The sequence below is a fragment of the Mastacembelus armatus genome, chromosome 7 (genome assembly GCF_900324485.2).
Source record: "Mastacembelus armatus chromosome 7, fMasArm1.2, whole genome shotgun sequence".
Lineage (NCBI taxonomy): Eukaryota > Metazoa > Chordata > Actinopteri > Synbranchiformes > Mastacembelidae > Mastacembelus > Mastacembelus armatus.
The window spans coordinates 18306586-18327488 of record NC_046639.1 but is presented as its reverse complement, the minus strand read 5'-3'; the positions used below and the strand labels follow the sequence as shown (position 1 = coordinate 18327488).

At 43.1% G+C, this 20903-nt stretch overlaps 2 protein-coding genes across 3 annotated transcripts; one reads left to right on the top strand and one right to left on the bottom strand.

Annotated features, from left to right (window-relative positions):
• The first annotated feature begins 1878 nt into the window (after positions 1–1878).
• Positions 1879–6802, top strand: LOC113146035 (ER membrane protein complex subunit 3). Of its 2 annotated transcripts, none has more exons than XM_026333240.1 (10): positions 1879–1971; positions 2703–2891; positions 3517–3574; positions 3973–4066; positions 4135–4239; positions 4634–4715; positions 4883–4962; positions 5361–5443; positions 5695–5859; positions 6542–6802. In XM_026333240.1, the coding sequence occupies exons 2-9, from the start codon at positions 2737–2739 to the stop codon at positions 5821–5823; spliced, it is 786 nt and encodes a 261-aa protein (XP_026189025.1). In that variant the 5' UTR covers positions 1879–1971; positions 2703–2736; the 3' UTR covers positions 5824–5859; positions 6542–6802. The 2 variants fall into 2 exon arrangements, with proteins under 2 accessions (XP_026189025.1, XP_026189026.1); XM_026333241.1 differs by lacking the exon at positions 1879–1971 and adding an exon at positions 2248–2451.
• Positions 6803–7372: 570 nt separating this feature from the next.
• usp11 (ubiquitin specific peptidase 11) lies at positions 7373–20560 on the bottom strand. Its single transcript, XM_026333243.1, has 21 exons — positions 20326–20560; positions 18139–18248; positions 17853–17983; positions 17427–17544; positions 17133–17278; positions 16868–16929; positions 15953–16052; positions 15008–15181; positions 14338–14496; positions 13941–14165; positions 13653–13736; positions 13028–13120; positions 12321–12526; positions 12028–12137; positions 11398–11895; positions 11013–11083; positions 10266–10378; positions 9941–10090; positions 9426–9541; positions 9213–9301; positions 7373–8889 (listed from the first exon to the last, which is right to left on the bottom strand). Exons 1-21 carry the CDS (start codon positions 20433–20435, stop codon positions 8743–8745), a joined length of 3012 nt encoding a protein of 1003 aa, XP_026189028.1. The 5' UTR covers positions 20436–20560; the 3' UTR covers positions 7373–8742.
• Between the last annotated feature and the right edge of the window lie 343 nt (positions 20561–20903).

Below are 20903 nucleotides of genomic sequence, written 5' to 3'. Positions count from 1 at the left end.
TGTCTATTTGTGGCCCTGCGATGGACTGGGTACCTGTCCAGGGTGTACCCCTGCCTTCCACCCGAGAGAGAGCTGGGATAGGCTCCAGCAGATCCCCATGACCCTGATTCACGAAAAGCGGGTATAGAAAATGGATGGATGCAGAAAAACAGCCCTTTAATCTAAAAAAAATGACATGTTAAATCTGGACAATGCAGGGCTTGCAGCAAATAAATACCAATTCTGAAATGTAGTGATGGATTAGTTACCTGCACAGTTAAATCCAGGCCCCAGGATTTAAGTCTCTGCAAGTAAATTTTAATTAAAATGAAATTAGGGTCAATGGCTGCCTGAACATAGAAAAGGATATAAACATTATTTTTGGTTTGCAGACGTAATGTACAGTACATGCAGTCAAAGTACATGCAAAAATCAAGGGTTGGTCCTTTAAATGCTCAGTTTTAAACCTATTTTTTTCTGCCCGGGTCTGCTCTCCACTATCGGTTTGCATGTGGTATTTATTACAGTATCTGCACTGAATGAAATTGTATTATAAAACATGAATGTACATAATCATCGTTAAATGAAAAATAACAATGCGAGTACCCGCTTTGCTTTGCAGCGGACAGTTTGTCTCTGGCTGGTTTTACATCAGGAATTGAAGATCTGATTTTAATACCGGTAGAAACAGATCTGGTCTGACTGTGGCAGGCAAAACAGGGAACCTTTGAAAAAAATCAAAGCTCAGATCTGGTTCAACTAAGTAAAAAAATGTTGGATTCCTCTATTCCTGTGTAAAGTGCAGTCTGTGTTGTGTGTATCTATACAAGGGTAAGAGCCTAGGGGTGTATGATGGACCACTTCATGGAGGAAAAAATATTTCTTGTTTATAATGTAGAACAAAGAGAGACTGGAATAGTCCTTGTAAAATTGTATGAGTACAGTGTCAAATATGTGTCAACAGAGACAACATTATTTTAAAAATTATGTATGGAAAATTTTAGCTGTGTATATAAATATATATTACTTGTACTTTGTTTTTGAAATTGCAGCAACATGGAAAAAGTGGAAATATTTATTGCTCTAAAAATATAAAAATCTGTTCATGTTGATGGAAAGATGTGTCCTGTTTTGTTTGCATACTTCACACTACCTTCACAGTAATGTGGGATGGTGACTATTGGTTTGGTAACCACACTGCGAAACAGAGATGACCAACAGGCCGGAGTTTATGGGAACTTGTCAACACATTAGGGAAATACTCTGATTTGGATCTTTGTGAGAGTGACCAGCTTGATTCATGTCAGTCTCTTATCTGCTTGTGAAGTGCAAAATTAGGGTCAGGACATTATAGGTTTGGCCTAGCGCTAAGATTGGAAGCAGGAAGAAACAGCCTACGTCCAAAATAAAAAAATACACCCATGAATATCTCTAAAGCTCATTAGCATGAACATATGACATCTGAAATTTCACATTATTAGCATTATAGGTAAACTGTTAGCCATGGCTAAGTTGAACAGAGCAATAACTATTGTCTAAATAAACCCTGAATGCCTCGACTCAGAATAGAGCACATTCAGAAATTTCACAGATTCAATTATTTCCAATAAATAATGAGATGAAAGGAAATTAAGATTTAGTTTTTTTTAACTGGAAGTAATGAAAAATTACGCCGGCTCCCAGAAAAGAAACGTGTTTTAATTCTGTAGAATCTATGGAGCATATCATTCCTACCTGTACCAAAATCGATCTGCACACGTGCAGTGCACCGATTTGCAGGTGACCAGCAGGTGTTCTTAAATTTGAACGGTGTCGTTTGGTACAACTTTTTAAATCTATATATCTTTAAATATTACTTTTAATCCTTTTTTATAATTTCATTAAACGTGTTTTATTTTATTAGTCACTTGTTCGGTGTTTCCTCTCGAACGGGAAGTACTTCTTCTTCGTGTCACGGAACGTGTTTGCTACGCTGCTAAGTTGTTAAATGTGGTAAGTTCAACGTTCATTTCAACGTGAGAGATCAAATATTCTCAGCTGTTGGTACTGCGTCACACAGTCTGAAATAATATCGCCTACCAGTGGAAACATGGTTACTAGAAGCAGCATTTCAAAGGTTAACTAGTTAAATTAGCCGGCTAGCGCCTGTAGCTAACTGTGTGTTCAGTGAGCCGGGGGTTTATGCTAACTGCTAAACAGCGATGCTAACTAGCTGGTTGTTGAAAGAAGGTCAGACGTGAACTTCTGTTTAATTTACCTGCAGTTCACCTGGTTAACGGCACCGACACGAGCTTCAGTTGTATCTCGTTTGGTTTTTTCGCTTTGGCCTGCTGCTGTTTTTGAACACTATTGATTAGAAGCTGCAGGTTTGTTTACAAAGCTCTTCTCAGGAACAGTTTTCTCTAAGACAAATGAGGACGCCAGCACGTTGGTGTGTTAAACCTGCTGTAACAGGTCTCAAAAACGTAAAAGGTCTGTGTTTAAAAATGTTTCATAGAGTACATGTATGTTTAATCAAGAAAATATACTGAAGATTTTGAAAGTAAAGTACTTAACACAGTGACTGATAAACTATTCTGAATGTCATGCAAGCAGCTGGAGATCATTTTTAACTTTTATGACAGGCTTTAACTCTTTAACTCCTTTAAATTCATTGAATCTTTGCTTTTGTAAAAATAAATATGCCATGAGATTAATTACACTAAATTCTGTTCCTCTGCTAGAGCCGGCTGTGCTTCGGTTGGCCGGTTGAACACGATGGCCAGTCCAGAGCTCTTACTGGACTCCAGTATTCGGCTGTGGGTGGTCCTGCCCATTGTCTTCATCACTTTTTTTGTTGGGATAATCCGTCACTACATCACCCAGCTGCTCCACACCGACAAGAAGGTCGAACTGGAGCAGGTTTCTGACAGGTCAGAGGAAGTTGTTGACTATTAGAGCACTTCCTAGCCAGGCCTGTTAAAACACAATACAGAGACTACAGTTCCCTATCCAAAGTGTGAACTCACACCACTTGTCTTATCTTGTCTACTTCTCTTTATCTTCTGTGAAGCCCACAGTCCCTCTGTTCTTCAGCTGCTCTTTGTATGGGCAGTTCATCCCGATACTGTTTTAAGAGCAGAGGAGGCAAAATGAAAGCAAGAACTTTGCTCACTGTGTAATCCTTTGACCTTCACTTACTCTTGTCTGATCTAAGATCAGTTTGAACTGATTAACTGCAGAAATAAAACCCACCCCTGTTGTAAACTGTGCCTTTAGAAATACTTGGATTTTTGCTGAAAATAAAAAACACGACTTTTGAAGCTTTCACACTGCAACATTGTGATTGGTGTTGTTAACGTTCATAGACTAAATAATCAAACAGATCGATTACCAGCAGATTAATCAATTACAATAACTCTTAGATGTAGCCCTAAAGTTATTATCATTATTGTTACGTGACGGCTGACTGTGTCAGTGAACGGCTGAATGCTAAATGCAGCTGAATGCTCAGTGCTGCTGTAACAGTGATCAGGTGATGGTGGTGTTTCTGTTCAGCCAGGTGCTCCTGCGCAGCCGCATCCTCAGAGAGAACGGAAAATACATTCCCCGACAGGTAAGCAAACACTTACCTGCAGTGAAAGAAAGTAGCTGAGCACATTTACTCAACATTTTACCACAATTTTCAAGTACTTTTACCTTTACAAGCTATTCTGTACTTCTGCTCAACTGTGTCATGGCAGAAATGCTGATCTTTTTACTGCAATACTGGGATTGCAATGCAGTTGAACTAAATATATAACCAGAGAAGTAGAAATTATAGAAAGTCCTGTTTGTTGAGCCTCAAAGTTTTGTCATTACTAAAATTGATTTGATTCTGCACTGTGTGTGCAGCATTGGTGTGCAGTCAATAGTTCTCTGATCTCTCAGGTTCTGTTTCCTACAGTAGAGAAATAGGGGGACGGGGGAACGCTTAGTCTATTTGACAGAGACGACATGTTTTCACTGTTTCAGTCTTTCGCCATGAGGAAACACTACTTCAACAACGCAGAGACCGGCTTCTTTAAGAAGGTCAAGCGAAAGGTCGTCCCCAAGAACCCCATGACAGGTAGGAGTGTGTGTGCTACCTGAAGGTGTCCACCTCAAACCAGTTGCTCATGTCTGTGTGTGTTGCAGACACCAGCATGTTGACAGACATGATGAAGGGAAACCTGACCAACGTCCTGCCCATGATTCTTATTGGTGGATGGATCAACTGGGCTTTCTCTGGATTCGTCATAAGTGAGTTCTCCAGCTGTTGACAGTTCATTTTCTTGCCAGTAAAACTCTATTTTCAGGCTGAGTGAAGTGTAGACATAAAAATCATGTGAAGAAAAGATCCCATCAGCTGCATTATAGGAAATGTAGGGTGCAGTGTTGTTTCCCATTGTCAATAAAAAGGTTAAATCAACTTCTGCCGCTTCTTTGCCGTTTTGATGAGTCTGTTTTCTGGCTTCCTGAAATGAAACGGTAGCTCACCAGTGGAAACGGATGAATGTAAATTATTACATACAAGTCAAAGTGACAGAGACATCGAAAGCTGAACTCTAGGATTAAGTAAAAAATTAGCATTGTTCTGCCCCTGTTGTGACTGTTGTTTGTTGTTGTTGTTATTGTTATTGTTGGGGTGCTGCAGCCAAGGTGCCGTTCCCTCTGACTCTGCGCTTCAAGCCGATGCTACAGAGAGGGATCGACCTGCTGTCACTGGACGCCTCCTGGTAAACACAGATCACACTGTGAACAGCACAGACACACAGCTGTTATAGTGTAAACACAGGTTTCCAGTTATCATATATATACATGTTTCCGTAACACATCAAATGCACCAGTTACTGTAAGTTGAAGCTGTTCAGCAGAAATCTGCAGTTTTATTTGGGTTTTGCAGGGTGAGCTCGGCGTCCTGGTACTTTCTGAATGTGTTTGGGCTGAGGAGCATGTACAGCCTGATCCTGGGACAGGACAACTGTGAGTTCACTGTCTCCCTGACTTTATATACCACTCGCAGTGTTTTGCTCTGGGTTATTGGCTCTGTAGAAAGCATAAAGGCATTACACACAGATTTGGTCTTAATGTGTGTATAGGAACAAACTGCTGGTACATACACCTAACAGGAATCTCATATCTCACGACTACACCTCACTTCTTAAGCTCCTGGAAATGGTTTACAAATAGAAACACTTCCCTGGAATAAAAATTCTAAAAGGGAAAGTGAAAATGACCCTGTCTTCAGGTGTCTTCAAGTCTTCGGTCCAGAATGAGGCCTGTTATTTGCACAGGAATATTTTTATGGAGCAGAAAACTATAAGAATTGATCTGAGCAGGAGTTTTACATCTCATTAGTTCCATGTTTAATTTATTTTTAGCTGCTGATCAATCGCGGATCATGCAGGACCAGATGACGGGCGCTGCCATGGCAATGCCCCCTGACCCCAACAAGGCGTTTAAGGTGAGACATTAACAAAGAAAGTATGTGTCAGTGGCTGTGTTAGTTGTGGGTTAGTTTATCACAGATTTTTTTTGTGTTTGTGGGTCAGAAATGAAACTCAACAAGGAAGACAGATGATTGTTATGGTCATTCAAAACTCATTTCACAGCAAAGTTTATCTGCAGGACATTTTAAAGGGAAATTACATCTTAAATTAGTTTTGAGTTGTGTTTCCTGCTGTCACTGTGTGACTGTTTGTTTGTTTGTGTCAGAGTGAGTGGGAGGCGCTGGAGATCGTGGAGCACAAGTGGGCACTGGAGAACGTGGAGGAGGAGCTGATGTCCAGGGACCTGAACTTTGGAACCTTCTTCAGCCAAGACGCCAGGTCCTCCATGTTCTAGAGCAGCGAGGACGGTGCTCCGCAGCGTCTGTGACAGGTTCTAAAACTCTCAGCTCTACAACCGAATCTGTGCTGAAGGTTCACATGGGACGCACCGGTTCCGCCACAGCTTCAAAAGTTCTGGAGCACAGAGCACACAAAGTCTTAAATGAAGCAAGTCTTCACTGCCTTTTAGGAGGTAGTGCTGTCAGAAATGTTCACAGCGGAACCAAAATGTTGTTGTCCATAAAGCTGTGGATACAAGTTCTGCCAAAAAATATCGAACAATGAAACCCATCAACTTTGCTCCTGAGATGTTGACATCTTATTGCTCATATCAGTAATTCATGATACAACCACTGTTTTAAAGTTGCTCTAGACAGTACATTATTTTGTTGTTGTACACAGGATCAGGGCGGTGTTGTTGGCTTAGAATGTTGATTCAGGCAAATTTTACAGCAAACTTTTTATGTAGAAATATGTGGAAGGTGAAGCAGAATGTGACGCTGTAGTTAAATATAAATGTTATTGGGTCTTCAGTCAGTCTCATGATCATTATCAGCTGATTTAGCTTGTGGCTCAGATGTCATGAAGATTTTTCTGAGTAAAAGTGAAGAATTAATGTTTGCGTCACGGTTGCAGGTTTTTGTGTGTTCGGTGTTCCAGAAGACACTCTTTTTCTTGTATTCATATAGGCTGCAGCTTTGATTAAAAACAGGCCTTTTTTTAAATGCACACAGCTCCAGGACAATTTCCAGATGTTTGGCTAAACCAGCAGATCGTGCAGCAGCTGCAGCAGACGAGTCCTCCCAGGAAACAGGAGCAGCATCTGAAGATGACCAGGATGTTTCAGAAGGACAGAACCGTCCAAGGTGCTTTAAATATCAGCGGACATGATGTTTTCACACCGCAGGACGCTTTGCATGAACTTTTCTTCACTGTGGTGGTCCATCTGATGCTGTTACTCAGAATGAGTTAAATAAAAGTGCCATCACATCTGCCTGGATTCTCTCATCTGTCCTGTGAGGCAGTTGGACACCTGGGTTTGGCGTCCCTTAACAACCATCTGGTTTCTCCATGAAACCCGGTAAGCACCATGAAGCTTCAGGGGCCTGGTTCTGTTTTAGTGGTGATGGGGTGTTATTTGCACAGATAAACTTGTGTGCACACATGGGAGGAAAACGGGTTTGAACTTTGAAATGGTTTTATTTTCGCGGCTTTGGCTGAGACAGGTTCATTCAGTGTTTCCCAAAATGTTTGTTCTTTACAGGCCCACTTCAACTCTTAGCTGTACTCTTTACCTGCACAGAAGGAAATTTTCACTTGAAGCATCTGTCTCCAGAATCTTTCCAAAAACTTCAGTGAGTTCATGTTTATGTAACTGGTGCAGAACCTTTTTAAAATGTAGATTTGTAAAATCTGTCGGCATTTCGCTCTAGCACATAACACAGCAGCACAGTGTTGGATTTCTGTTCACCATGTAGCTTTCACAAAGGGTTAAATATGTTCACGTTATGTCAGACCAACATTAGAAATAATTTAAGTAAAGTAAGAAAGTAAAGAGCCAAATGTGTAAAATCATGGGGTGATAATTATCATCCTTTTATTCATATCAAAAGATTCAAAGTACAATAAAATATTTTCCATCTGATATTTGATAGGAAGACCAAAGAAAGAAATCAGCCCAAGCTCCCCTTGTGCTCCACCCAGGAATGATAACAATAATAATAATAAATTTCTTACGATACAAAAATACTGTACATGGAGCTGGTTTAGAAATCCGTAAGCACTCGCTCCGACGGCAGAGAGGAAACTTCGCCTGCATCCGTGATGTCTGCACAGAAGTTTACCTGTCAAACCATTTTCTGCCTAGATACAAACTTTTATCTATAAATATGAAAAATAAGCATCTCAATGTCCTGCACCAGTCGATCAAGAAAATCATTAAACGAAAACAAACCTGTAGTCATGTGACAGCTGAAATTATTCCATTAAAAAATAAATACCATCAGAAAACAACCAAAATATACAGATTCAATTTTCATCCCTGGCAGCACTTTTCAGTATTAAATTATCTATTATCAGTTATTTCTACAGTGTCAAATTCACTCTCAGTGTGTGTGAAGTCTTAAGGGCGTCTGAGGGACGAGTTTCACAAAGCCGCAGGTAGAAGTTCACTCTGGACAGTCCAACGGGAACCAATTTATGACGATTAATTCAATTAGCATTTAAAGAGGGCACTTAATTCTCTGTTCATGTGTTTCCTGCTTGACTGTTTACCATTTCTATTGGGTTCACTTTAATTTAAACACATGAGCAGAGTCCAAGGTGAGCATCTGCCTGCATGTCTTTAAAGGAGAAACTTTGAAACAAGGAAAGAGAAACAGGAGACAGAATTTGGTAAATCAGCGCCCACAGAAGTGAAACAGATTGTGTTTCATGATCACCGACTTAACAAAGGTACTGCTTTGGAAGTTATTGATGGTTAATGTTTAAAGTTATTTGTTTTGATGTGAGCAGAGCTGGTTTCACTGCCTGACATTTAAAAGGATTTTCACATCGACTTCAGAAATGTAAAATTCGATAATTAATTGATCATTTAAAAGCAGCATAACGTTATTAATTGAAGTTTTCGGAGTCAGAAAGAAAGTTTGGATTCACTCAGTCCTGCTGCATCAAACTACTGAGGATCATGGTTCGAATCATCCCAGAACAACAGATTTTACCAGCAACATTCAGATAGAACATAAGAGCGAAGGAGGTGCGAGATGTACCTGCAGATGTTCTCAGTTTTAGTAAGTCAACAAAGTGCACGTGTCATTGGAAAAGAAGAAAAAACAGATAAAATCACGAGGCCTGTTGAGCTGATGGAAAAAAAAAAAAAAAAAAACTAAATCACTGAAGTAGAATTGAATTGTGAAAAGAACTAAAACTTGAAGTGTCATTCTGTTTCCATGTTGAAATAGGAGGCGGCGGAGCCTAGCTCTGTGTCCTCAGCTTTGCAGGAAGTGATGTCGTCAGGGGCGGGCAGAGTGGGTTTTCTGATCTGGTCTTGTCGATGGTAGAACAACACGTAGGCAGCGTTGGTCTGCGGGAGACAGGACGGGATTAATATGTGCATCAAGTTTCCACATGTGGTGGAAAAAGGCAGAGGGTTGACAGTAATCTGAGCTGGAGACTGACTGACTGCTGGACTCTTAGGTATTTAACTTCTGTGGAGCCCTCCACAATCTGAGGGTCACTGAAGGCACATGTTGGGTGTTAGGGTCATGGGTCACAGTGAGAATGTTAAACTTAGTTTCTCCACACTACACAGATACTGCTGCTGGTTATGAGGGTTAGGGAATGCATTGTGGCAATGAATGTCCTCACAAAGATAGCAGTACAAGTACATGAGAGAGAGATACTAACCACAATCTGGTCCTCTCTGGCATAGGTCACCTTGCTGTCGTCAAAGTAATACCACTGACCGTTATCCTTGTTCTTGGCATAGCTGGTATCTGGGGAACACAAACGGGGTCATGAGTTCACAAGTCAAAGAAAAGATGTGAGGCATTTGTGACTGAACAACGTGACAGCCTGTTTTGACTCGACATCACTTATAAAAAGTACCAATGGCCTTACAATGTCCGTCTCTGAGTCCTCCATAGTGGTTGGACACAGCGATGAGGTCATAGCGACTCAGGGGTTCCCCATTGGACAGGTTTTTCCTCAGGAGGCAGGCGGAGAAGTCCAGGTCTCTGCGATAACAGAAACACACAGCTCAGGTTTCAGAGAGATGTTAGCTGTGACTTAGGACCAGCACATGAAGTGAGAAACCGTCCTCCTGTAGTGTTTCACTGGCTGACAACATCCTGACACAACCCGAATACCTGCACCAATGGAATAGTCACATTCTTTCAGCCCACCCCAGTGTTTAGTCCAGAAGGAACCAGTGAAAACAATCTTGAGCTATAGAAATCAGCCCGTATACTTTCTGACCTGAACTCCAGACAGAGCAGCTGCACCACAGATTTGAAAGCGGCCACAGGACACAGCGGCCACGTTCAGACTAAATCGCAGCTGAGCCAGCGACAGAGCAACTGAGCACTGCTTCCTTGCGTGTTATGTGTGTTTGCATTTGTGCCATCAGTACGTACCTGAGGGGAAACTCCACGATGCTGTCGAGTTTCTCTCTGGTGAACTTGGTATAGGAAAACCTCTTTAGGTGGATGATTAGAACCTCCGGCAGAGACCAGAGATCCAGCTTCTTAGTGGCCAGCTGGTGCTTCTTACATACCGGACAGTACCTGAAACACACACATTGCCGTGCTTGTATGGCTATCTTTGTGAGGACCAGTTTGGCTTTTTACAGGTTGTGCGGGTCAGGTTAGAACCAGGTTGGGGTAAGACATTTGATGTGATGGTCAAGGTTATGGGATGTATTATGTCAGCGAGCGATGGCTGCACAGGTGTGCGTGTTACCATGGGTTCTCCTCCTCCAGTGTTTCCACAGTGGTGAACAGCTCGATACACTCCTGCAGTTGAACTGTGGTCTGCTGCTGAGGGACCTCCATGCTGGTGTGTTTCACATACTTCTACACAGGGAACAGAATGGTTTCACATAACGGACATCTTTAGTTTTTCCTAACTGAGAAATGTCAGGTTTGTTTGTTCTCTCCTGATGTTTCCTCACCACTCGAGTTTTCTGGTAAATATAAAGCAAAATCTTAACTTCTGTCATTTATTAATACAACCAACATTTGCACACAAGCTGCTTTTTCTTTTGAGGCCTTTAAAGGAACAAATGTCCATTTTTACTGTTTTTCATGACACCAAAAAGATTTGTGTTTGTGAACGCTTATTGATAAATATTCATTTATGGGCCTATTTATATTTAGTCATATGAAATGTGTAGCTAAGGACTGTGCTGCTTCAGCTAGCTTCTTATTTGGATTGTTGTGGTTTTATACTCTTAAATCACCCAATCTGATGGAATCTGGTCCAAAAATATTTTGGACTTTTAATAAATTTGCAAAAATGTCTGAAAACATGTTTTCAGTGTGTGTTGTAGACTTAATTTAAAAAATACAAATCACCATCAGACGACAATCAGCAGTTCATAACGATGGTGTATACAGGCAGCAACGGTCTGGATACTTCCTGAAGCAGCTGTAAGTCTAAATACTTCCTGAAGCAGCTGTAAGTCTAAAAACAGACCATAACACTGACCTCTGCCTCGTTTTCATTGTAGAATCTCTTCTTCATTTCAGGGTCCCAGTCGATGGCCACGTAAGGCTGAGCTACACAGACAAAGAAAGCTGTACTTCGAACATTTACAGCAGTCCCATTTTTTCATGCTACAGAATAACAGATGGGGCGTGATCTGTAATTCATCATCAGCCTGGCTGGGAGACACATTCCTCTCGGGAACAGCAGATGTACAGTTCAATAAGATGTTGCCAGAAATAAAACTTTTAAAGAATTTAAGGTTCAAGATGATTGTCAGAATTAATGTTTAATTAGGGTCAGGGCTGAAGGATAACATGTGAAGGCAAAGATGAGGGTCAGTGGATGAAAATATCAGGAGTGTGTGTGTCTGTGTGTTCAGACTTACAACTGAAAGACACGATGCTCCCTCCATCCTTTGTCCCTCTTTCGGTCATCCCATTAGAGTTCACCGCCTGGATGGTGAACAGACTCTTCCTCTTCTTCCGACACGCCCTCCTCTTGGCAGGCTGCTCATTGGCTAGCACGGTGGGAGAACACGCCTGCTCCAGCTTCTCTTCTTCCTTTTCTTCTTCTGTCACTTTGCAGGGCTGCGGCATTTGCTCTGCTGGTGGTTCTGAGCTGGTGTCACTGGTCCTGCTCGAGTCCCTGCAGGCATCCAGGCTCTCAACACAGTCTGTGGCATTGGCGCAGCCTAGGGGCTCAGTCTGGTTTTGGGACCCATTAGTGGTCAAGTCAAGGTGCTCCAGAGTTACGTGGTTGAGATCAGGGTTGGGTTCGACAGTAGCGTTGCCATCTGATTGGCTGTTTGCTGGTGTATCTCCGCAGCAGAGTTCAGTTTGAGAAGGCCTGGCTTTCTCCGCATCCTCCTGCTCCTCATCTGAAACTACACAGAACCAATCAGAGGGAAGGCGTAAGAGGACACCCGCCTACTAATGTCAGTCACATCTGCCTCTTTAAAACTCCGCCCACTGACTTTGATGAGTGGATAACAACGTTATTTTTAAAGTTACGATACCGTCACTGACGCCGTTGGTCTGAGTTTTGTACAGCTCCTCCTTTCCATCTTCTTCCTCCTCCTCCTCTTCCTCCAGTTCCTCAGAGGGGTCAGGCAGTCGCACGTAGCGCCTGCACATGTACACACACACCCACCGCTACATTATTTTCATTACATATGAAAATGTACCTTTTTTTTTAATGTTTGTACATTTAATCCTTAAGTTATTGACACTTTCTGTTTACAGTTAGTTACAGTTTTCCTGTTATAAGTGGGAGAAGGGAAGTAAAACGGGAAACGTTTGGTTTGCTCACGCCAGTCTCTGCAGGAACAGCTTGTAGAGCGCCTCCTCGTTGCAGCTGCTTCGCGGCACGTTGAGAAGCAGAGGGTGTCCGAACAGCGTCGTGCCGTACGAGCTGCTGCCCGAACCATAGTCCCTGTAGTGAGAACGCTCCCTCAGGTACAGGGCCAGCAACACCTGCTCCTCCTCCTGCTGCTGCTGCTGTTCCCCTTGCTGCTGCTCCTCCTCCTGCTGCTGCTGTTCCCCTTGCTGCTGCTCCTCCTGCTGCTGCTGTTCCCCTTGCTGCTGCTCCTCCTGCTGCTGCTGCTGCTGTTCCCCTTGCTGCTGCTCCTCCTCCTGCTGCTGCTGTTCCCCTTGCTGCTGCTTCTCCTCCTGCTGCTGCTGTTCCCCTTGCTGCTGCTTCTCCTCCTGCTGCTGCTCCTCCTCCTGCTGCTGCTGTTCCCCTTGCTGCTGCTCCTCCTCCTGATGCTGCTCCTCCTCCTGCTGTTGTTGTTCCCCTTGCTGCTGCTCCTCCTCCTGCTGTTGTTCCCCTTGCTGCTGCTCCTCCTGCTGCTCCCCTTGCTGCTGCTCCTCCTCCTGCTCCCCTTCCTGCTGCTCCTCCTGCTGCTCTGTCATACTCTTTTCATACCTGCACACATACGCGGCAGCATCAGGTTAGATGGCAGTAAAACAATCGTTCAATCCCACAGACAGAAAGTGGGTAAAAATGTTTTCTTACACAAAGATGTCGTCTCGGTCCAGAATGCAGCTCAGAGATTCATCAGCATTATAGATTTTATAGAAACGATGGTTGAACACATCAGCTACCACCATCTGAAACATGACATGAGTTTTACTGAGATCGTTACACTTTTTTTTTTTTTACACATTCTCAGTTTGAGTTTTTCTTCACATGTTCACAAAAAGTGATAAACAACAACCAAGAACCACCTGCTCTTTACTCCCATTTATCAGTCTCTCTGTTCTGAAACAAAAAAACTGTCCAATGCATCAGCCTGCCCATGAATACAACTTCTTAAATAATCAGTTAAATGTTTGACTCATTTTCAAATTTTAAATTCACTGTAAGGACAAAACCAGTTACCAGAGATCACTGTGGACTGGATTTTTTTTTTTACTTTAGCCCTCAGACAACTAAGAAACCTAGTGTTAACATTTCATGTGGCACTTAAGGATCATTTTCTTTGATTTTACAGAACAGTCCAAACCCAGAGGGTTTTCTACAAATTACATTTTCATTATTCAAATTCAAAATTGTTGCTAATTAGTTTTAATGAATCATTGCAGCTTGTCATCCTCTCTCTCTCTCTCACACACACACACACACACACACACACACACTGACCTGTGTGGGAGGTACTTTGGTCATCTCTGACAGGGCAGAGCAGAGGTCAGACACTTTTCCTGCTTTAGGAACCACGACACGATGCTGCAGGTATGCACACACACACACACACACACAGGATCCAGTGTTACAAATACACACATGAACTCATTTATATCACATTTCATATTTCACCTATAAAACTCTCTTCCTGATTCTTTCCTGTGAAACCTAAACAGAAAAGTGTCCAGAGCAAATAGTTAAATATTCATGTCTGCCGCAGGTTTAACGTCAGGTGGGGAAGGTTACCTGGACAGGTTTGGCGTAGGGATCCAGAGAGACGAAGAAGACCTCCATGACACGCTCTTTGCTGACAGGGAGTGGGACGCTCAGGTAACAGAAGGGGTCAAACGTCACAGAGACCTTGTGGCACTCGGGACAGACAAGCGTGGACTTGAAGAGGCCATGAAACGTGTCGACGATCACGGAGTCGTTCCGCCGTCGGTGGTTACGCCACGCCTCCTCCGCCACTTCCTGTGTGGCATGAAGGGGAAAGGTGAAACAATTTAGTACATTTGACTGAAGCTTTACAGCCACTTGGAAAAAGTTACTGTAAAAAATGAATAAACACAGACACCAAAATGTCAGTCAGTCAGTCAGAGCAGAGGGGGACAGGCGGAGTTCTGGTGTGGTCTGAGCAGCTCACCTGGTCTGGTCGTCCATCAGCGTCCCGCAGTTCAATGTACTCTTTGTTTTTGACCCTGTTGAGGTCTTCGTGCAACCCATCCAGCAGGAAGGACAGCAGCTCCTGGCTGTCGTGCTGCTGGTAGCCCAGGAACTGAGACGCAAAATGGCCCACCTTCGTCTGCGCACACACAAACACGCAGTCAGGACAAAAATGTCCTGCAACAGCATCTGAATGTGATTCCTTCAGTCAGGAAATTGCTGCTAACGTTATCGGTGCGTTCTTGGTAATTGCTCTCACACAGTGGGTCATTCAGAGTGTATGCTGTAAAACTGCAGCATTTACAACCTGCAGTCAGATCACTGTTCAGTGGCTGTTCTAGGTGCAGAAAGAGGATTCTACTGAAATGAAAGAGGAAGAGAACTGTGGTTTAACCCGGTGAGCCAATAAATCCCTTCTTGCGTTGATCTGGATGGAGAGTAATGACAGGACTTTGACACAGAAGTTTTTAAGATTTCTGCAGTGGAGTGTGGACATAGTTTCATGGACCACACACACCCTTGGTGTCTGGAAACACCCCTGTTCTGTTTCTCGATATCTGTTTTGTTGAGTTTGCTCCCCGGCTGAACACATCTGCTTCCGTTCATTCCGACAGACAGCAGCACACTCACTTTAACCTATGGTTTTGTACCTTGAAGACACGTGGCACCACAGAGTAATGCCTCCCAGACCACATCTGTTTGATGACGTCCGCATAGGCCTCAGCGATCTCCCCCTTCATTCCCAGAGGGTTGGTGAAGTTCAGCTCCTCCAGGTAGGAGCTCTGCAGGAAGTACTCCGTCAGCGGAGGAGTGTTACTCAGACACTGCAGAGACAGAGGAGGTGATACAGCTGTGAGCCAATAGGGATGGTTGGAAAACAAGCGAAGTGGAGTGAAGCTGACATCTGACAGGTCAGTGCTACTTAAAGAATTAAGGTCATTAACAAATCTGAATAAAAGGATTTTGTACAGGGCTGTCAAACTCCAGCCCTCCAGGGCTACGGTCCTGCTTGTTTTCCAACCATCCCTGTCCTTGCAGCTCCTGATTGACTGAACACATCGGATCCAGGTAATCAGCTGTGGGTAGGACAGGGACAGGTGGAAAGCAGCACCTGGGATTTAGAAGAAAATGTAACCTGGGCAGACAGAGCCTCAATGCAGCTCTGTGAACAGCAACCCTGTTAAAATCCCTTCAGAGAACTGCCAAGATGCATGTGTGTCAGTGAGGAAATAAACACTGCTCCTTTTAGTCAGAAAATGGAATCAAGGGAAGAAAACAAAATGCCTGGACCTGTTGAGTTCCTGTGTTTAGAATATGGAGGACTGAGCCCAGTAGCACTGATGGCACAGTGACCCAAGTTACTGGGTGGAAACAATTGGCTAGAGGAAGGACGATGGTCTAAGGTATAGAATACTAAAGGGACATCGAACTGAAGGTTTCACTAAAAAAAATATATACTCTGTTATTTATGAAACTAACTCCTGGCCTTGTTTCTGGAATCTGTGTCGTAGTAGAAAAGTATTACTAAAACCCAGCCCTGATCTTCAGGATGTGTTGAGGTTTGACTTTAGGCCATCCTCTGTGTGCGCTCAGACCTGCAGAGCAGAGTTCATGAAGCAGGTGTTGCCCAGGTTGGTGAGGCCACAGACTCCCGGCTGTCCTCTGTACGAGTCCTGCTCCTCAGCAGAGTTCCTCCTGAAAAGCCAGAGCACATGTCAGCAGCAGATTCGGTCCACATCAGAATAAGTCGCGGTTTACAGGGCGTTAACTTAGGAAACGGGAGCAGGAAGCGAAGGCAGAGGTATTTTGTTTTAATGTGTTTTTATTAAAAGCTTCTGGGACATGATTTATAAAGATATTTATCCTACTTAGGGTGAAATTTGCCCATTGAAACATTGCACTGGGTGACATATGTGTGCTTGGACAATTCATCTCACAAATTCATCTCAGTGTCTCTGCAGCGCCCCCTTGAGGAGACTTGAGTCAGATATCAAGGGACAAGTCCTAAGCTAGCTTTAAATGGCAGGTAAAACCTGTTTGTGTTGATGTTTTATTGGACTTTGTATATATATTCTATTATATTATTATATTCTATTATTCTAAATGTGTCATTTGGATGTTCAGCTCTCTGAGCAGCAGCTGCAAACTAAATGTGCTCTACAAATAAAATGTGTTATTGAACATTTAAACTGCTGTGACTCTGCTTCTCCAAACAGGACAAGATGAAACTGAGGAGAAGGACAACATGGGAACAAAAAGAAAACCATAAGGGTGTGGCTTTTAGAGGAAACGAAACTGAAAATACTGTGATGGCAGTGAAACACAATGAGGTAAAACAGGGAGAGCTCCCCAGACCAGGATAAACGTGGGAGGAACACGGAACACACCTGAGGAGGAACGGAAGACGAGAAGCAAACGAGTAAACAAAACAAACGAGAGAAAAAAAAACAGAGGAGGTGAGATTTTCAAACTGCAGTTCAATGAGGGACAGACAGAGTTGGCGTTCTTACATGATTTGAGGTCTGGAGCTCGGCCAGGTGCCGTCAGCATTCCTCGTCTCCATAATCACTGTCTGACACACACACACACACACACACACACACAGGCATGTTCCAGCTTATCTCTGAAGAGGACAGGTTCTCTCTTAAAGCAGAGTCATTGCTATGAGGAAGTTAGTGGTTGTAAAGCGGCGTTTATAGAGCCACAGGAACATTAGCCTGACCCTCTGCAGGGCCGATCACATTAAACTTTGTTAAACCGAGAGTTGGTCCTCACCATCCCTGAGCTCAAGCAGGCGTCCAACACGCTCATGTGGACGTTCCTGAGCCGCTCGCAGCTGCTGTCCAAACTCTTTATCCAGAGACGACACTCTGAGCTCGAAGGCACAGAGAAGGCCTGACACATGGCCTTCTGGATCGACACTGCGCACGCACACGCACGCACACACACACACACACACACACACACATATATATATATATATATATACAGGAGGTCTTCCTTCTTGGATAAATCCTGTTTCCTGATATTTACAGAGACTGTGCTGAAGGTTTATTCAGTGAAACTCACGTATGCTGTCGGCACGGCTGAACTCTGCGGTGATGACGTTCTCTATGTTGCTATGGAGACAGAGGAAGACCTCAACGGGGTAAATCTCCACTTTCAGAGTACTGGGCAGGTCCACCACCTGGTACATATGTGTTAACAAACACACACACACACACACACACACACACACACACACAAAGCCTGAATCACTTACATCTCAGACTCAGAAATGACTAAACACCACCATGAACTGAGTGTATCCGTTGTATATGTGGCATGCATGTCCTGTGTTAGCAGCATTATATTGGTCATGTATGTGGAATTATCAGTAACGTATGTGCTGTGAATTTGCGCGTCACTGTCATGTATCTGTTTGTATCTACTGAATGATCTGTGTATCCATCTCGAACGTGATGTGTTTACAGCGTGTGTGCGTGGAGGGTTTACCTTACGCTCCAGCGGCGGCTGACCATCCACCATGCCGTACCAAGCCTGAAGCTTGTGCCAGGCCTCGGCTGGAACCAACACAAAGTCCTCGTTCTCCACCAGACGCTCCTTCAGGTGGTACGAGTCCAGGTCTGACACAGAAACGTTTGTAAAAGAAAAAACGTCACAGTTTTAACCCTGAAGCTGCACTAATTAGATTCTTTGTCTTTATCAAGTTGATTATCAGTGTCGGCAGATCAGAACAAAAACAACAAAGCATTGCGTATGTCACGAAGCATCAACTGACCCTCAAACAGCTCGGTGTTGTTGATCTGACCAGGAAAAGACGGTGAGTTCTGGTCTCCGGTCTCCACAAACTCCTTCCACTGTTCAAACCAGCGATGCTCCACCACGTACCTGCAACACACACAGTGTGAAAATATCAAAATCAATGACAGATGTGAAACTAAAACTAGACGCAGATCAAACCACAGTGAGAACAGGAAAACTTGCGAACAGTAAATCTGAACAGTCAGCAGCTGTTAGCAAAATGAGAATATACAGCTGCAGGTTTAAGTTTCCTGACGACATCTCAGCTGACCACAGGTTCAGCTGTATTTCAGCTTGTGTAGGTTTCTTCTTCTTGGATCCCACAGAGATTTCATGTGCATGGCCTCTCTAAATTGAATATAAAAATACAAACCACATTTTGCAGCCACACAGTTTACGCCTTTGTTGTTGATGTTGCATATCAAGCAGGACAAACTTTTGATGTCGAATATTTTTATGTGATTTTTGAATTTCAGAATTTACTAGTAATTTGTTGGATGAATCAAAAACACATCATTTATTTTTATTTTTTCCAATAACAAATTTTCAACAGAAATTTTTACTTATTAATTATCTCAATAAGGACAGTCAGTAATTAATCTGCTGTTTCTCCTCTCAGTTCACCGTTTTTGTCATTTTTATCCATCACGACTCCAGACTGTTTTCTACAGAACCACCACAGTGCTTTGCTTTTCTTCTTCATCACATTTCACAGACACGGTTTTTCCTTTACTTCCCCCTCCCTTCTCTTCTGCTTCGAAGTCTCTTTCAGTCATTTCTGGGCCTCATTATTCTTTTATTACACCCCGACAGAAATCCACTTCGCTTCCATCTTGCTTCCTACCACCTTATAAAGAAATTAAAACATAGCTGCTATTTATTATGAAAAACAAACTTTCTATCAGTCCATTGTGTTCTGTTTCCTGCATATGCAGATGAACCAAAATACCAACTCAAAGAGGTGACCCCAACCTCATGCACACAAAAACAAACATTTACTTGCTGCTGATACAATCTGGTAGCAATTTCGCCCACCATCAGACAAATAAAGGTTCTTCTTATCTTATTTATTGACGTGAAGGTTTTCTGCGATTTATAATCTCACGGTGAGCAGAAACTGAACGCACAGACAAAGAGTGTCTGATAGCAGCGATGGTAGAAACCTGTTCAGTCATGATGATGCACAATCCAGCTGATCATGTTTCCACCAGCAGGTTTATCTAACTTACACATGAAAAACATCAGTAAAAGCTGCAACTTTTACTTTTAATCTCATGATGGTTTGATCAGGTGATTATTTTTTCCATAAGATGTTAAAAGTCTTATCTTTAGATGCCTTATTTAGTGCAAAGATATTGAATCTGCGGATCCTGATTAAATCATTCCTGTGGGAATATCTGAGGATAAAAGTAGGAACTGGAAACCTACTTCATTTTTAATTTAATCGAAGTTCTTGTACTGTTGTTCATGAACATGCAACAGTCGTGTATGATTACATTACTGGTACTGAACCAGCAAGAAATCCAATGTTTTGGTAGTGCTCGGAGCTGTAAACAAACAAACATGGCCGATGTGACAGCTCGCAGAAGCGACGCCACCTGACCATAATCACATACACAAACACTTAGCTGTCTACAGCAGACAAGACTGACTGGATCATTACATTTGAGTTTTTAGTCAAATCTAAGCCTCAATTCAAAGCTTTTAGGGTTTTTTTTATACCTGTAGATGTCATGTAGTCGCTGGTAAGAAAATAAGACCAACTGAAAATGAACATGGTCAGTTATGATTGTAACTGATGGTTGTAAGAATGCTAAATGTGAAACTATAATTAAACGGAGCCTAAATTTGTAACGTCTGTTTTAAAAAGTGTTTTATTTATTATTTGTTTTGTAAAATCAAAAGTGGAAGTTTTACGAGGCGACCTTGAATGCCTCAGCCCAGCTGGTTGACAGCCTAACGTTAGCAGCGGCGGCTAACAGCTCATCGTTGTTAGCCTGAGCTAACACCCAACACCGACCCGTTAAACGGTCTCAGCCACCTCACGCTGAGACACATTGGCGAGACTCTGTCGTTAAACCGTTAATAGCAGCTGGGTAGCTTTAGCCGTGTGATGCTAACTGTTAGCCTAGCGCTGTGTATTAGCAGGCGGGCGGACTCTCACCAACTGTCCCCAACACGGAGCTCACACTCCCGCAGTAGAGACTCGATCTCCCGCCGCTGGGTCTCCAGGCCCGGAGGCTCCGCGGCGGAGCACCGGCTGTTGGCCGTCATGATGCTAATCAATCACTCATAAATGTCAGGACTATTAAAGAGACCAGAGAGAGCCAGGAGACCAAAGACAGAAGTCCACCGCCGCATTGATCAACCGATAAACGGGGAAGCTACACAGATCTGTGTTTGCGGAAATAGGAAGTGGTTCAGACTCGGGCGATGACGACTTCCCGTGCCGTTTGATGCCGACATGCGTCTCAGCTGCCGCCATATTGGTTCGGGGAGTCAGGGCCGATGTGTCCAGGTCAAATAGGATTAAACAGCAGATTGGTACTTCTTTTGGATGTTTTAATTCATAACATGATGAAACCAAATAGCAGAGAAGAACATTTCATTAGTCAGATCTGTGCTCAGGAGCCTCAGAGCGTTTAAAACAGGAGCATGGGTCCTGTCGCTGTCCAAAGGAGTTCAGATATTTTCTTTCGTTGTCAACATATAAACCTTGCTCCAGGTGTTCACTAAAGAACT

Excerpts from the sequence above, each read along its gene's own strand:
- usp11 (XM_026333243.1), bottom strand. The coding sequence starts at position 20,435 with ATGACGGCCAACAGCCGGTGCTCCGCCGCGGAGCCTCCGGGCCTGGAG. Across the intron at positions 16,053-16,867 it reads AGCTCCAGACCTCAAATCAT|GAGGAACTCTGCTGAGGAGC; the intron begins GTAAGAACGCCA and ends CTGGCTTTTCAG. Across the intron at positions 14,497-15,007 it reads TGGTGCCACGTGTCTTCAAG|ACGAAGGTGGGCCATTTTGC; the intron begins GTACAAAACCAT and ends GTGTGTGCGCAG.
- LOC113146035 (XM_026333240.1), top strand. The coding sequence starts at position 2,737 with ATGGCCAGTCCAGAGCTCTTACTGGACTCCAGTATTCGGCTGTGGGTG. Across the intron at positions 2,892-3,516 it reads CTGGAGCAGGTTTCTGACAG|CCAGGTGCTCCTGCGCAGCC; the intron begins GTCAGAGGAAGT and ends GTTTCTGTTCAG. Across the intron at positions 4,240-4,633 it reads TTTCTCTGGATTCGTCATAA|CCAAGGTGCCGTTCCCTCTG; the intron begins GTGAGTTCTCCA and ends GGGGTGCTGCAG.